This window comes from Terrapene carolina, unplaced genomic scaffold (genome assembly GCF_002925995.2).
Source record: "Terrapene carolina triunguis isolate 2854851 unplaced genomic scaffold, T_m_triunguis-2.0 Scaffold250, whole genome shotgun sequence".
Lineage (NCBI taxonomy): Eukaryota > Metazoa > Chordata > Testudines > Emydidae > Terrapene > Terrapene triunguis.
In genome coordinates this window covers 69,291-83,110 of record NW_020664601.1, presented here as the reverse complement: position 1 = coordinate 83,110, position 13,820 = coordinate 69,291, and the positions used below count along the sequence as shown (strand labels likewise).

General features: G+C 47.1%; 1 protein-coding gene across 1 annotated transcript in view; it reads right to left on the bottom strand.

Annotated features, from left to right (window-relative positions):
- The window catches only part of SLC25A22 (solute carrier family 25 member 22), a 47,431-nt gene extending 37,373 nt beyond the window's left edge, over window positions 1-10,058 (bottom strand). Inside the window, exons 1-2 of the mRNA XM_026657623.2 lie at window positions 9,980-10,058; window positions 4,504-4,617 (exon numbers count right to left, since the gene is read on the bottom strand). Coding sequence (XP_026513408.1) covers window positions 4,504-4,523 — 20 coding nt within the window. The 5' untranslated portion in view covers window positions 4,524-4,617; window positions 9,980-10,058. The remainder of the gene's footprint in view (window positions 1-4,503; window positions 4,618-9,979) is intronic.
- Between the last annotated feature and the right edge of the window lie 3,762 nt (window positions 10,059-13,820).

Here is a 13,820-nt window from a genome sequence, read left to right as displayed (position 1 = left end):
GCAGAGTGTGAGGCCATGTGCAATTTGCAAGTGACGGCTGTGAGAAGCTTCTCCCCACCCCTGTTATTTGAAGGCAGGAAAGCATTGCTCAATACACCTATTCAACTATTCCGGTTCCTCCAGGCTTATCACCTAGAAGAGGAGAACATGCACACAGACTCGCATGGTCAAAATAGTTCAAAAAAAGAACTAGATAAGTTCACGGAGGATAGGTCCATCAACGGCTATTAGCCAGGATGGGCCGGGATGACGTCCCTAGCCTCTGTTTACCAGAGGCTGGGAATGGGCGACAGGAGATGGATCACTTGATTACCTGTTCTGTTCATTCCCTCTGGGGCACCTGGCATTGGCCACTGTCGGCAGACAGGATACTGGGCTGGATGGACCTTTGGTCTGACCCAGTATGGCCGCTCTTATGTTAAATAATAATTCTCTAGCATCTCCTAGATGAGTCTCGCAAAGCACTTTACACACACAAATGGATCTAGCTTCACAGCACCTATGTTAGGTGGGTATTATCCTCCAATTTACAGATGGGGAAACTGAGGCACAGAGCGGCAGGATGACCTGTGGTTAAGGCAGTGGAACTAAGGTGATCTAGGTTCAATTCCCAGCTCTGCCACAGATTTTCCTGTGTGATCTTGAGCAAGTCACTCAAATTTCTTTGACTTAGTTCCCAGTCTGTAAAATAGTGATACTACTACTACTACTACTACTACTACTAACTTCCTCCCACCCTTTCTCAGTCTTGTCTATTTAGGCTGTAAACTCTTCTGGGCAGGTACCATCTCTTACCGTGTGTATGCACAGCCCCTACTGCCTTCGGGAACTCTAAGTGCTACTGTAATATAAACAGAGATTAAATAATTGCACAAGTTTATACAGCAAGTGGATCACAGACATGGGAACAGACTCGTCACCCCCTAGGGATTAAAATACAGGATTGGGATATGGGAGAGTTGGGAGAAGTTTCTCATCGTTCTGTGCTCCATGTGCCAGCACTGCCACGGACAGAGCGGTGGGCTGAGAAGACGTGCTGGGTGACAGCATGCAGAGAAGTATTCCACTCTGCCACAGAATTCCAGTGTCTTGCATAGCCACCTCCAGCCTGGTCAGCTGGAGCCAGGGCTGAAGTCTGCAGCTGCTGACACGTGTGATTCACTCCATTGGGGTGATCAGGCACGTACAGCCATGTGGCCTAGCAGAGATTAATCTGGGCTTGTAATTCAGACTAAGGAAAGAATACACACAAACACCGTAGAGCTCCTGAAATCAGTTAATGGACGAGACACACTGCTCAGGGTTAAACATGCAATGATGTTTTCTTGCTGCTGTCTGCTCCGCCTGGGACTCTTCCATCAGCTGTCTGTGCCTTGCAGAAAAATGCCCAATCCTGACAAGTCCCAATAAGGGCAGCCCTTTTCTTGCCCACCGTCAAACACAACCAAATCAAGATAACACCATTATCTGACCCAGGCTAGCCCTCCCACTCTGTTCAGAGGTGCTCTTGGGAGACAATGCAGGTCTTGGGAGGTCAGGTGTTAGAAAAGGGGCACTGACAATGGGACTACAGTGAAGTTCTGGAGCCAGACAACAGTCACCTTTCTTCAGGAAAAACTTTATGAACAGCAAGTGTAAACCCCACACACACTAACAGAAAGCTACACTCACCCTTGGGACCATGCTGGGCCAGCCATCATGGTTCCTGGAAGGCCAATAGCATGATCCACAACAATCAGAAGCATATTCCAGATTTTCCCGCCTAAAGGACACAAATATAGCTCTGGGACAAGCCAGGAGCAAAGTCTGCAACTGCCTGTTGTGTCCTCACATCATCTAGTTGTTTTAAACCTGGTAGCATCAGTGCTTGGATACCAAGGTGCCTACGGTTAGATGGCCAGACTAGGCTTTAGGAAGAGGAGGATAGGTCACTGCTGTGTATTGTTCCAAAATAGAAAGTGCCAGATCCTCAGCTGGTGCCTGTCAGCATAGCTCCTTTGACAGTGTATTGAAGTCAGAACGACCCCGATTGAAACCAGCTGTGGAACTGGCCTTCGAAAGGAGAGGGGAGCTAAAAAGGAGGAATGAATTGGGGGCTGCTGGGTGGACAGATAAAACAGGAAGTGGGGGGTGTAGGGCAGGATGAAAGGAAAAGACAATAGAAGGACACAAGAAAGGAGAAAAGGAGAGAGGGGAGTTGTGACATGAAGGACTCTTGTATTCACATGCTATAAACTGCTGTGATAATCTTTGTACAAAATATGCCTTGTGAGGTATCAGTTGAAAACTAACAACTCGCTGATCAGATAATATTGAGTGATGTATGTACGTGATGTGTACTAAGAGTTATGAATATATGCTGCAATAATGACTGAATGTGTGTAAACCAGGTATGGCAGAGGGAACAAAGGAATGTATATTTACCTCAATTGACACATAAGCAGTAAACAGGACCATCAAGGCAGCAGGGGGAGGAAATGGCAGGAAACAGAACAATTTGCATTTGAGCTAATAACTGGGGGGAAGAAAAAGCATGGAGCTTCCTTCACCACCAGACAGCTTGAATAAAACTTTACTTTGGAGAGAACCTTCAGAAGAATCCATTCCAAGGTTTACTGGTCTATAAAGACAGAGGGGCTGAACCTCAAGTGATAAGCAACTGAATCAACTGATTGCACTTTTATACTACAGTAATATTGTATGCCTAGAGTTAGGTATGTTCTGATAGTGAATGACAGACACACTGGTGATTACGAGCATTCTGAAAAGTATGTACTAACACTAGATGAGGAAATATGGATACCTAATGATACTATGTTTTAGAGACTGTCCAAACAAAGGAAGAAGTGGGTTCCCTCCTAGGCAGGAGGGAACGTCACAGCTATTACCTGTCTCCTATGTAAATCAAGCATGGTGGAATCAAAACAATGGAAGCTCTATTTACATAGAGGGGGTGGGAAGGCCACAGGAAGGGAAGAACAGCACAAGGTCAGCCTGCCTCTTGAAACAAAGTCACTGAACTCTGGAAGAGATAAGCAGAGAGACGGAAGCCATCTTTGGCTTCCATCACTAGACAGACAAGGAAGCAGAGCTCTGGCACACGGAGATAGATGGGTCCTTCAGCCAAGGCTGGGTCCAAGTCTCTGGAAAATGATTGAAGGTAGACACCATCTTGAACAAAGCCTGTATCTTGGTAGATTACATTTTTGACGTGTTTTCACTTTTATTTGCATGTAACCATTTCTAACTTTATTCCTTTTACTTGGCATCACTTCATCTATGTTTCGTTGTTAATAAATTTGTTTATATTTTTACTATCAACCAGCTCAGTGCTGTGTTTTAAGGGAATGGTGTATTTACCCCAGTTAAATTAATAAGCTGTGATGTACTTGTGTGTCTTCCTCTGAACTGTCCAGAAGAGGACATGGTTTGGGGAAAATTTGGGACAAATGAGTGTGTTGGGGTCACCCTACAAGCAGTAATTTTAGGTTGCATTAACAGAGGCATAGCATGCAAGTCACGGGAGGTGAAAGTACTGCTCTACTCGGTGCTGGTTAGGCCTCAGCTGGAGTACAGTGTCCAATTTTGGTCACCAATGTATAGAAAGGATGTAGAGAAACTGGAAAAAATCCAGAGGCGAGCGACAAAGATGATCAAAGGGATGAAAGGCAAGCTATGAGCAAAGGCAGAAGGAACTGGGTATGTTTATTTTGGAAAAAGATTGGGGGGGGGGGGGGGAGAACCAAAAGAGTAGATGACAGACGTGAAAGGGGCTCAAAAAAAAAAAAAAAAAAAAAAAAAAAAAAAGAAGAAAAGGACGGAGAAAAGTTGTTCTCTCTTGCCACGGAAGGCAGGACAAGAGGCAATGGGTTCAAACTACTGCATAGCAGATTTAGATTAAATCTCAGAAAAAACTTCCTAACTGTAAGAACAGCAGGGCAATGGGACAGACGCCTCCGGAGGTTGCGGAAGCTCTTTCACTGGTGGTTTTCAAAAGGAGGCTGGACAGCCATCTGTCTTGGATGGTTTAGACACAACAAATCCTGCACCTTGGCAGGGGATTACACTAGATGACCCTTGAGGCCCCGTCTAACCCTGTGGTTCTATGAACCAAGGCTGGTGGAAGCCAGAGTGGGACCGTGGGGCTGTAGACAGGCTATGTGGGTTAGAGCTGCTGAACCAGGGGTATCTAGCACACAGACACTCAGGGTGTGATCTGCATGCTTGTAGGCTTGTTGAGAGCATCCCAGGTTGGGAGCTACAGCAGCAAAGCATTGTGAGGCACCCAAGGTTGCAGGGAAAGTGGTGACAGCCCCTCACTGGTCTGGATTGCACCTTGAACCCCGTCACAGGAGTGGGGAAAAGAGAGAGAGAGAGAGAGAGAGAATCACAGATTTTAGAGGCCGGAAGGGATCATCAGATCATCTAGTCTAACCTCTTGTACATCGGGTGAGATTCTCTGGCCCAACAGTTACTCCTAACAGGAACAGCAAAACTTTTTACCTGATCTGTTTATCAGCCATTTAATTCAGACGTGATCCTGTTAAAAATCGATTTGCTCCTCCTGAATGTCCCGTAACTTCTTTTTATCCCCCTCAGTCCTGGCGAGTGGTTCTCCTGAGAAGGGCGAGAGAGAAACACCAAGATTGAGAACAGGACTTTGCCTACTAAGGTTGGGGCTTTGGGGGGAAATGTAGAGTACACAGGCTCCCTCCTCCACCCCACTCAGGGACTGCCCAGTCTGTACTTGGCACCTAGCCAATGCCTCACGCGCACACAGCACAACACGCTCCGACGACAGAGATTGAGCGAGTGCCTGCATCCATGCCCCTAAACCTGACCCCAATCCCAGATACTCCTGCGAGCAGTTCCCAGACACGGATTATTCAGAGAGGAAGGAGGGTTAGTCATATTGTCTCACTCTTATTTTTAAAAGAGGCAAATTTTACAAATGACTTTCCCTCTGCCACGCACAGAAGGAACAGTCAAGAAGCTGCAAGGCTGTGAAATCATCACACCCACCCACCCACCCCATGGTCTCTAGCTGGCTGCCAAGAGCACCATGCTCCAGCGCATGAGGGAGGAAGGATGGCAGCCAGACGCTGCAAGCGCCCTGCAGGGCTTAAAGGGACAGCAGCCTGTTTTGCAGCTGTCTGCTCTTGGGAGCAGGTGGAGGGGGGGGCGGGGGTGTCAAACTTCTACACCATCTGGTCTCACAGGGAGGAGCCTGTTCTCTCTGTTACGCTGCCCCACAGAGTTACCAGGGAGCTGCTGGAACCCAGCCCATGAAGGAACTCAACCCCCAAAAGGTGGACATTTTGAATATTCAGCATTTAGATTCCTTTAATATTTGTCATTTCTTGCCACCTACTCCTCATCCCTGAAAGCAGCTGGTCCCCAGCTCCCATCTGGTAATGCAGTGCTGCTCATTGGCAGCATCCTTTTCAGTTACCTGGGGAGTAGCAACCCATAGGCTGGAAATAAACTGTTTGTCCTCTGGCTTGGCAATGAAATGTGCCACTGGGTTACCCATGAGTCCTTTCAACACCCCCCCCATAGTCTGTAAGGAGACTTTAAAGCAGTGGTTCTCAACCAGGGTACACCTTGGGGGTATGCAGAGGTCTTTCAGGGGTACATCAACTCATCTAGATATTTGCTTAGTTTTACAACTGGCTACATAAAAAGCACTACTGAAGTCAGTGCAAACTAAAATTTCATACAAACGATTTGTTTATACTGTTCTATATACAATTCACTGAAATGTAAGTACAATATTTATATTCAATTGATTTATAATTATTATGTGGTAAAAATGAGAGAGTAAGCAATTTTTCATAATAGGGTGCGGACATGTTTGTATTTGTGTGTCTGATTTTGTAAGCAAGTCATTTTTAAGTGAGGTGAAATTGGGGGTACGCAAGACATCAGACTTCTGACAGGGGTACAGTAGTATGGAAAGGTTGAGAGCCATTACTTTAAAGGCTAGGGTACAATTTCATGACTCTTCGTGTTTGCGACAAGGAGGAATTCACAGAGCTGCATGGAGGCAGCTACAGTGCAGGCAGGCACTGCATAAGATTCCACACACAGACACTGCTTTGCTAGCGCACCTCAGTCTTGACCTACAATCCCCACTTTCTTCACGATAGTCCAGCTGGGGGTCTCTCTCGGGCAGAGACTTCTAGCTTCAATGACAGGCTTGGTGGTATCTGCACAGCCATCCACCTCGATTAGGCTGAGCCTTCAAATCCATTTGCACTTGAGATCCAGGACTTGATTGAAGCCATGAGAGGCTAGTGTACTAACCCACTGGGGAAATGGAGCTCTTTCTAATATACTCTGCTCTGACTTCATTCACCTGCATGAATTCTGGGGTTTCTTTTCAGACAGCCAGTCTTCGTCATTCACTAGTTTTGAAAAGTGACAATATACTAAAATCCCTATAAACTAAGACCTTGACTACACACAAAACTTGTAGCATTTAGTTAAAATGGTTGCAATCGCCTGTGTGGACACGTTTTCATTTACTTAAACTGCTTCTCAGGTCACTAAGCTAAAAAGAGACACAAGTCACTCTTAAACTAAAGTAAGAGTGTATACACACAAAGGGGTTTGCACCAGTTTAGCTTCACACCTTTTGTTAAACTGGTACGCCTCCATGTAAGCAAACCCTAAACCATGAAAACTCACTGGTAACAACTACAATAAATAGGGTGTTCCCTTATATGGATAGAAGAGGTCTGGCCAATTCCACACACACAGTCCTCATACAGCTCTGTTGCCATCACAGAGGCATTAGGTTCACAAGATGCTTTTCACAATAGGGCTTTTGCCCAGAATACATGGTCACACCACTGCTGCGTACTAGTCAGCTGTTGCCCTCCACTCCAGAGGCAGCTGCATTTCAGATGAACTATTATACAAAATATGTAGCATAACACACAAAACACTAATTTTAAATATTTACATTTTAATCGGTCGAGAGGAAAAATGGATGCTCAAGAGACAGTTGACCATGTAACTTCTTGATCTCCCAAGACAGTGGGAATGGTACAGAGCAAAGATGGTTTTGTAGCTAAGGCACTAGATTAGAAATCAGAAAACCTGGGTTCAGCTCCCAGCTGTTAGTTATATGTGTTGTGTCTGTCTGTTCGTTCTTCAGGGCAGGTACAGTCTCTTTACATGTGTGTCCAGCACCTAGCACAGGTGAGCCCTGCACCTCCAGAACTACAGGACGCATTAGGGAAGACTAACCACACCTGGAGATTGAGCCTTAAACCATGATAGAAGGCAGGCTTATCCCAGCTTTGTTTGGAAAGGGCTTCAGTTGATGCCAATTTGCAAAGCAGCCCCAATTGCCAATTTAAACTCCACCAGTGCACTTTGCTGTATTCTCCAGAATCCCATCATTCATTTTAAGGTATGAAATAAAGTTCCATGCCCCTTGGTTGGTAAGATCTGAGCGCTGTGCCAGATTCCAGTTCCTCTAACAGCCAGATGCTAACTAGCTCCATCCAGGGAGCGAGGGGGGAGTTCAGGCTAGGAAAAAGAGCCGCAGTGAGAGGATACCACCCCTGGGAAATTCCGCAGGAGGGTAAAACACTCAACAGGGAAACAGAGGAATAAAACAGAGAACTAAGAAAAATCTGTGTAAAGCACAGGGCTCTTCATAACCAACGACGCAAAACAATTAAGTGAAGCTTCTGAAGCAGAGCAAGTGCCCAGACTCACTCCTGGGGCATATTTCAGAGATCCAGACTCCTGGATTCATTCTCACCTTCATAGTCAGGACTCATCTACACTTGGAACACTACACTGCCACTGTAGTGTAGACACTACTGACACTGATGGGAGGGCTTCTCCCATCGGCGAAGGTAATCTGTCTCCCGGAGAGGCAGGAGCTATGTCAACAGAAGAATGTCGACGGATGTGGCCTAGCATGGTCTACATGGGGATTTACATCAGCTTAATTGCGTGGCTCAAGGGTATGGATTTTTCACACCCTAAGCGATTTAGCTTGGTCAAGCTAATTTTCTGGTATAGACCAGCCCTAAATCCCTGCCCTGCAGCTGGATTGTGTCTGCAGCAAGACAGATGGTGCCAAGGAAAGTTTCCCTGAAAACCACCACATGGTCACTCCAAAATGCTACAGGCCAGCCATGTGAGTCACACCACTGCTGAGACCACTTTCCTGCAGCCCAGGTAACAAAGGGGTTCTGCAAAGGACTGGATGTAAGCATGGATAGGAAACTAGGAAAATCCAAGAACTCTCTAACCTGTAACACCAGAGAAAGAGTGGGGGAGACCATCTCTCTTACCCCTCAAATGGGAGAGAGGAGTGTACCATTCAGCAAGCAGAAGGGTTTTCTATGGGGTCCTTCCTTTAAGCAGGACTAGCCAATGAGCCCTAAACAGCGGCAGTTCCTAAACCTTACAAGCCATGCCTTATTAAGTAGGAAGAACTGCACATGGGATGAATTATGGGGTGTTAATTTTCACCTAGCATGTTGTTAATGCAGCCAGGCATAGATTAATGCTCCATTATTCACGCACCAGGATCTCCCTTTTATGTTTATTAACATGATCGAGCAGATTAGTCTTAGCATGACACACACATCCTTCATTGTTTGAGGAAGCTCTAGAGTTCTAGCCAGACAATCCTAGGGAAGGACCGTGGGACACAGTACATTAACGGCACACTCGTTAAGGGCATATATGCTGCATTACAGCCAATGCCGCAGATTATAGACAATCGCACTGTTTCATCTGCCTATTTTATAAATGCCTGTATATGATTAACGCAATAATCCATGTAAACTATGCTGGGCCCAGTACTAGTCTACATTTGTGGTTCTCAAGCTTTTCCAAACCAGAACCATCTCAGGACAGCAGCCCCATTTTACCAGACCCCCTTTCCAGCCAGCCAGCCCGCCCCAGCCCCATTTAGCAATCTGGGGAGGGCAAGTGTTCATGATACCCACGTCCTAGCATCTGAGCGTGGGTTATACATTTCTGGAGTGCTGGGGTCCCTAGTGAATGCTTCTGCAGCTGTAGCTCATTCTGTTCCCACAACTTCCCAACAGCCCTGAGCCACTCTGGTTCGTTGACCACTGGTGTAGCTGCATCAGGGCAAACTCCCAGCATATACCTGGTTTATACTGGCTTCAAACCAGAATAAACTGCACTCTGACATGTTGCAGCGCATCGGTGTAAATCATGTCTACATAAGGGATTTGCCCTGGTTTGAAGCTGCACCTCAGGATAAAGTCCTTGTGTAGCCAAGGGTCACATTCCAAAGATCAAATTATCCCTTCCCCCACCTTCTCTCTCTCACACACACACACACACACACACACACACACACACTTTCTGCAGTCATTCCCACTAATTCCAGTCCTGCCTGTGAGGGATCACAGCTGTCCAGTGCACGGTCCTCCTTCCCTCCCAAGGAAATACCCTGCTGCTTAATGCCAAGAACAGAACTCAGACCCAAGGTACCGAAATCCCCAGGGGAACTGGAGCTTGTGAACCCAGTATCCTGTGCTGACTCAGATCACTGCTCTGCATTACAGCTACAAACGGCTCCCTTTGCATTTCTTAGTGAGAGGGAGTTACACACCAAACCAATTAACAAACGGAAAAGAAAAGAAAAGACTCCAACCTCCCTCTGCTGCCCACCCCCTGTCCAGGGGACCTCTCTAGCAAGTCTGTGCCTCACCTTTAACCTACTTTTCCAACACCTAGTTCCCCAAAACAGCCCCACGGAGATGGAACCACCACACGCGGCTACATCAGGTAGCACCACAAGGCAAACCCAGTCAGTTTCAAATGCCACTGTGGCCCCCCCATGCAGTCTGCAAGGAGGAAATAGTCACAGAAGATTTATTAATTTATTCCTCTCATACGATCTCTCTCCCTCCACATGCACTGATCTCTGATGTACTGTCCACAACTGAATTCCCCTTGCATAAAATTTTACCCTTTCAAGCTGGCGAGCGGTTTTCTTCAGGGACTGCAACCTTAGTACCTCCGACTCCTTTGGTGCAAGTGTATCCCTGTGCACCTGGCTGGCTATTAACCTTTGTTTCCCTTCACCTTATCACATGAAGGAAAGTGCTTTATCACTGAATCACAGTCCACTCTGTGTGCGCAAATGCTCTTTGTGCAAACAGACCACTATGTGGAGAGAGGCAAGGGGGAGGAACAGGAATGGCAGGAGTTTGCTGGGACCCTCAGGTACTTCCAATGACCTTACTAGGTGATCAAAGACACTTGAGGCTTGTGTACTGCATGTCCCATTCAAAGCAAACCCTAGCCGGCTGATTCTCACCACAGCCCTCCGAGACAGGTTAATAAGTATGGTTGTCCCCATGGGTAAAATGAGGTGGCAGGGCTTGAGTGGCATACACAAGGCAGCAGAAGCATCAGCATGGAGTTAGCACTCACGAGTTCCCAACCCTCAGGCCCATGCTTCTGCCATCAGGCCATGCCCCGCTACTCCATCTAGCACACTAGCCAGGCCTGGATTCAGGTGACACACAACTGTATCAACTGAAGAGTTGGGGGCTCCCAAACCCGTTACCAGTCAGAGACAGGGAAGTGCTGCGGTTGCAAGCTTTCAGGTCTCCTTCGGACCTATCTGCTCACTTCCCTCCAGGGTCGGTAGATTTGCCCAAGTTTGGCAACCCCCATTCGAAGTGCAGGACCCAGATCAGCTGATCTGTCGGAACCTGCCTGAACCCGCCAACGCTGCTGAAGTGACAGTGTGTTAATGTCCAGGTGTATCGGGGAGAGCCCCAGAACGCTGCTGGGTCACCACTTGGCAATTTTGGGGCATCATCTGACCCACCTTTACACTGTGAGGAGGACAGCAGACACTCATTCTCTGGAGACGGGGGTCTCACCTGGGCGAGATGCCACTTTTGGTGTTGCAGAATAGATCAGCAAAACCTGCACTTGTCACCAAGGTCTCTTCTGCAGAGCCTGCACCTGGCCCCCACCAAACATGTGACTAATCCACAGAGCCAGTTGTTGTGCAGGAGAGCTTCCTTGACTTACCTGTTCCCAGCTCAAGAGGATTCCAACCAGAGCCCAATCTTCAGAAGCTCTCCCACTGACATAGCACTGTCCACAGTGGTCCTTAAATCAGCATAAGTTGTGAGAGCGTACACAGTGCAAGGCAATGTGACTTTTGTGGGAAAAAATGCCTGGTTTTGGCGACAATAACCTTCCACCCCACAAGAGACTTTTCTTTTCCCCTCCCTTTGACAACAAAGAGCCAGTGTAGACACCGCTGTTTGTTTTGTCAACAGAACTGGTTTCCACCAGTATCCCACAATGCCTGCCCTGATCCCTCTACTCAGTGTTTTGACCTCTACTGCCCTGCAGGCATGCGCCCCTCCCCTTTCAAAGCTGCAGGAAGTATCTGACAGCTGAGGGTGCTGCCCTTTGGGGAACACAGAGCAAATCACTGGAATGCGCCTGTTCTGCTGGGCACTAGGGACACAGAGGCAGGCAGACTGCTGTCATGGGAGGGTGGGGGGGGGGGGGGGGGGGGGGGGGAGGAAAAACTGCTGTGCTGCTTTGCCATTCCTCAGCACCGAGAGCTCACAGAGCTACCCAATGTGTGCAAGCAATCAGCTCCGCCTTCCCACAACATACCCATGGTGCATTTCTCACACGGTCAATGATGGGGCCCACAATGTGGACATGATCTGTCGACAGAGGGAGCAAGTGTGAATACCCTTTGGCGATTTTTGTTTTGACGACTTTTGGGTGTCAACATAAGTTTTCAGTGTAGTAGCCATGTTAGTCTGTATCTGCAAAAAGAACAGGAGTACTTGTGGCACCTTAGAGACTAACAAATTTATTGTAGCATAAGCTTTCCTGGGCTACAGCCCACTTCATCGGATGCATGTAGTGGAAGATACAGAAGGAAGATAGAGATCTATCTATTATATATATATAAAAAAAACAAACACACACGGAACATGAAACAATGGGTATTACCATACACATTATAAGGAGAGTGATCAGTTAAGGTGAGCTGTTAGCAGGAGAGAAAAATAACTGTTTGTAGTGGTAATGAAAATGGCCCATTTCCAGCACTTGACAAGGAGAGATAACTGGGGCGGGGGGGGGGGGGGGGAAAGGAGGAGAGAAGATAAGCATGGGGAAAATAGTTTTACTTTGTGTAATGGCCCATCCACTCACAGTCTTTATTCAAACCTAATTTAATGGTGTCCAATTTGCAAATTAATTCCAATTCAGCAGTCTCTCGTTGGGAGTCCAAGTTTTTTTTTGTAATATTGCGACTTTTAGGTCTGTAATCGAGTGGCCAGGGAGGTTGAAGTGTTTTGAATGTTATAATTCTAGATGTCTGATTTGTGTCCATTTATTCTTTTACGTAGAGACTGTCCGGTTTGGCCAATGTACATGGCAGAGGGGCATTGCTGGCACATGATGGCATATATCACATTGGTAGATGTGCAGGTGAACGAGCCCCTGATGGCATGGCTGATGTGATTAGGTCCTATGATGGTGTCCCCTGAATAGATGTGTGGACAGAGTTGGCAACGGGCTTTGTTGCAAGGATAGGTTCCTGGGTTAGTGTTTTGTTGTGTGGTTGCTGGTGAGTATTTGCTTCAGGTTTGGGGGCTGTCTCCAAGCAAGGACTGGCCTGTCTCCCAAGATCTGAGAGAGTGATGGATCGTCTTTCAGGATAGGCTGTAAATCCTTGATAATGCGCTGGAGAGGTTTTAGTGGGGGGCTGTAGGTGATGGCTAGTGGCGTTCTGTTACTTTCTTTGTTGGGCCTGTCCTGTAGTAGGTGACTTCTGGGTACTCGTCTGGCTCTGTCAATCTGTTTCTTCACTTCAGCAGGTGGATACTGTAGTTGTAAGAACGCTTGATAGAGATCTTGTAGGTGTTTGTCTGTCTGAGGGGTTGGAGCAAATGCAGTTGTATCATAGTGCTTGGCTGTAGACAATGGATCGAGTGGTGTGGTCTGGATAAAAGCTGGAGGCATGTAGGTAAGTATAGCGGTCAGTAGGTTTCCGGTATAGGGTGGTGTTTATGTGGCCATCGCTTATTAGCACAGTAGTGTCCAGGAAGTGGATCTCTTGTGTGGACTGGTCCAGGTGGAGGTTGATGGTGGGGTGGAAATTATTGAAATCATGATGAAATTCCTCAAGGGCTTCTTTTCCATGGGTCCAGATGCTGAAGAGGTCATCAATGTAGTGCAAGTAGAGTAGGGGTGTTAGAACAACGCTTCCTCAGCTCTCGTCCCCTAAGTCAGCCATAAAAATGTTGGCATACTGTGGGGCCATGCGGGTACCCATAGCAGTGCCGCTGATTTGAAGGTACACATTGTCCCCAAATGTGAAATAGTTATGGGTGAGGACAAAGTTACAAAGTTCAGCCACCAGGTTTGTCGTGACATTAATTGGGGATACTGTTCCTGATGGCTTGTAGTCCATCTTTGTGTGGAATGTTGGTGTAGAGGGCTTCTACATCCATAGTGGCTAGGATGGTGTTTTCAGGAAGATCGCTACTGGATTGTAGTTTCCTCAGGAAGTCAGTGGTGTCTCGAAAAATAGCTGGGAGTGCTGGTAGCGTAGGGCCTGAGGATGGAGTCTACATAGCCAGACAATCCTGCTGTTAGGGTGCCAATGCCTGAGATGATGGGGTGTCCAGGATTTCCAGGTTTATGGATCTTGGGTAGCAGGTAGAATACCCCTGGTCGGAGTTCTAGGGGTGTGTGTTCGGATTTGCTCTTGTGCTTTTTCAGGGAGTTTCTTGAGCAGATGGTGTAGTTTCTTT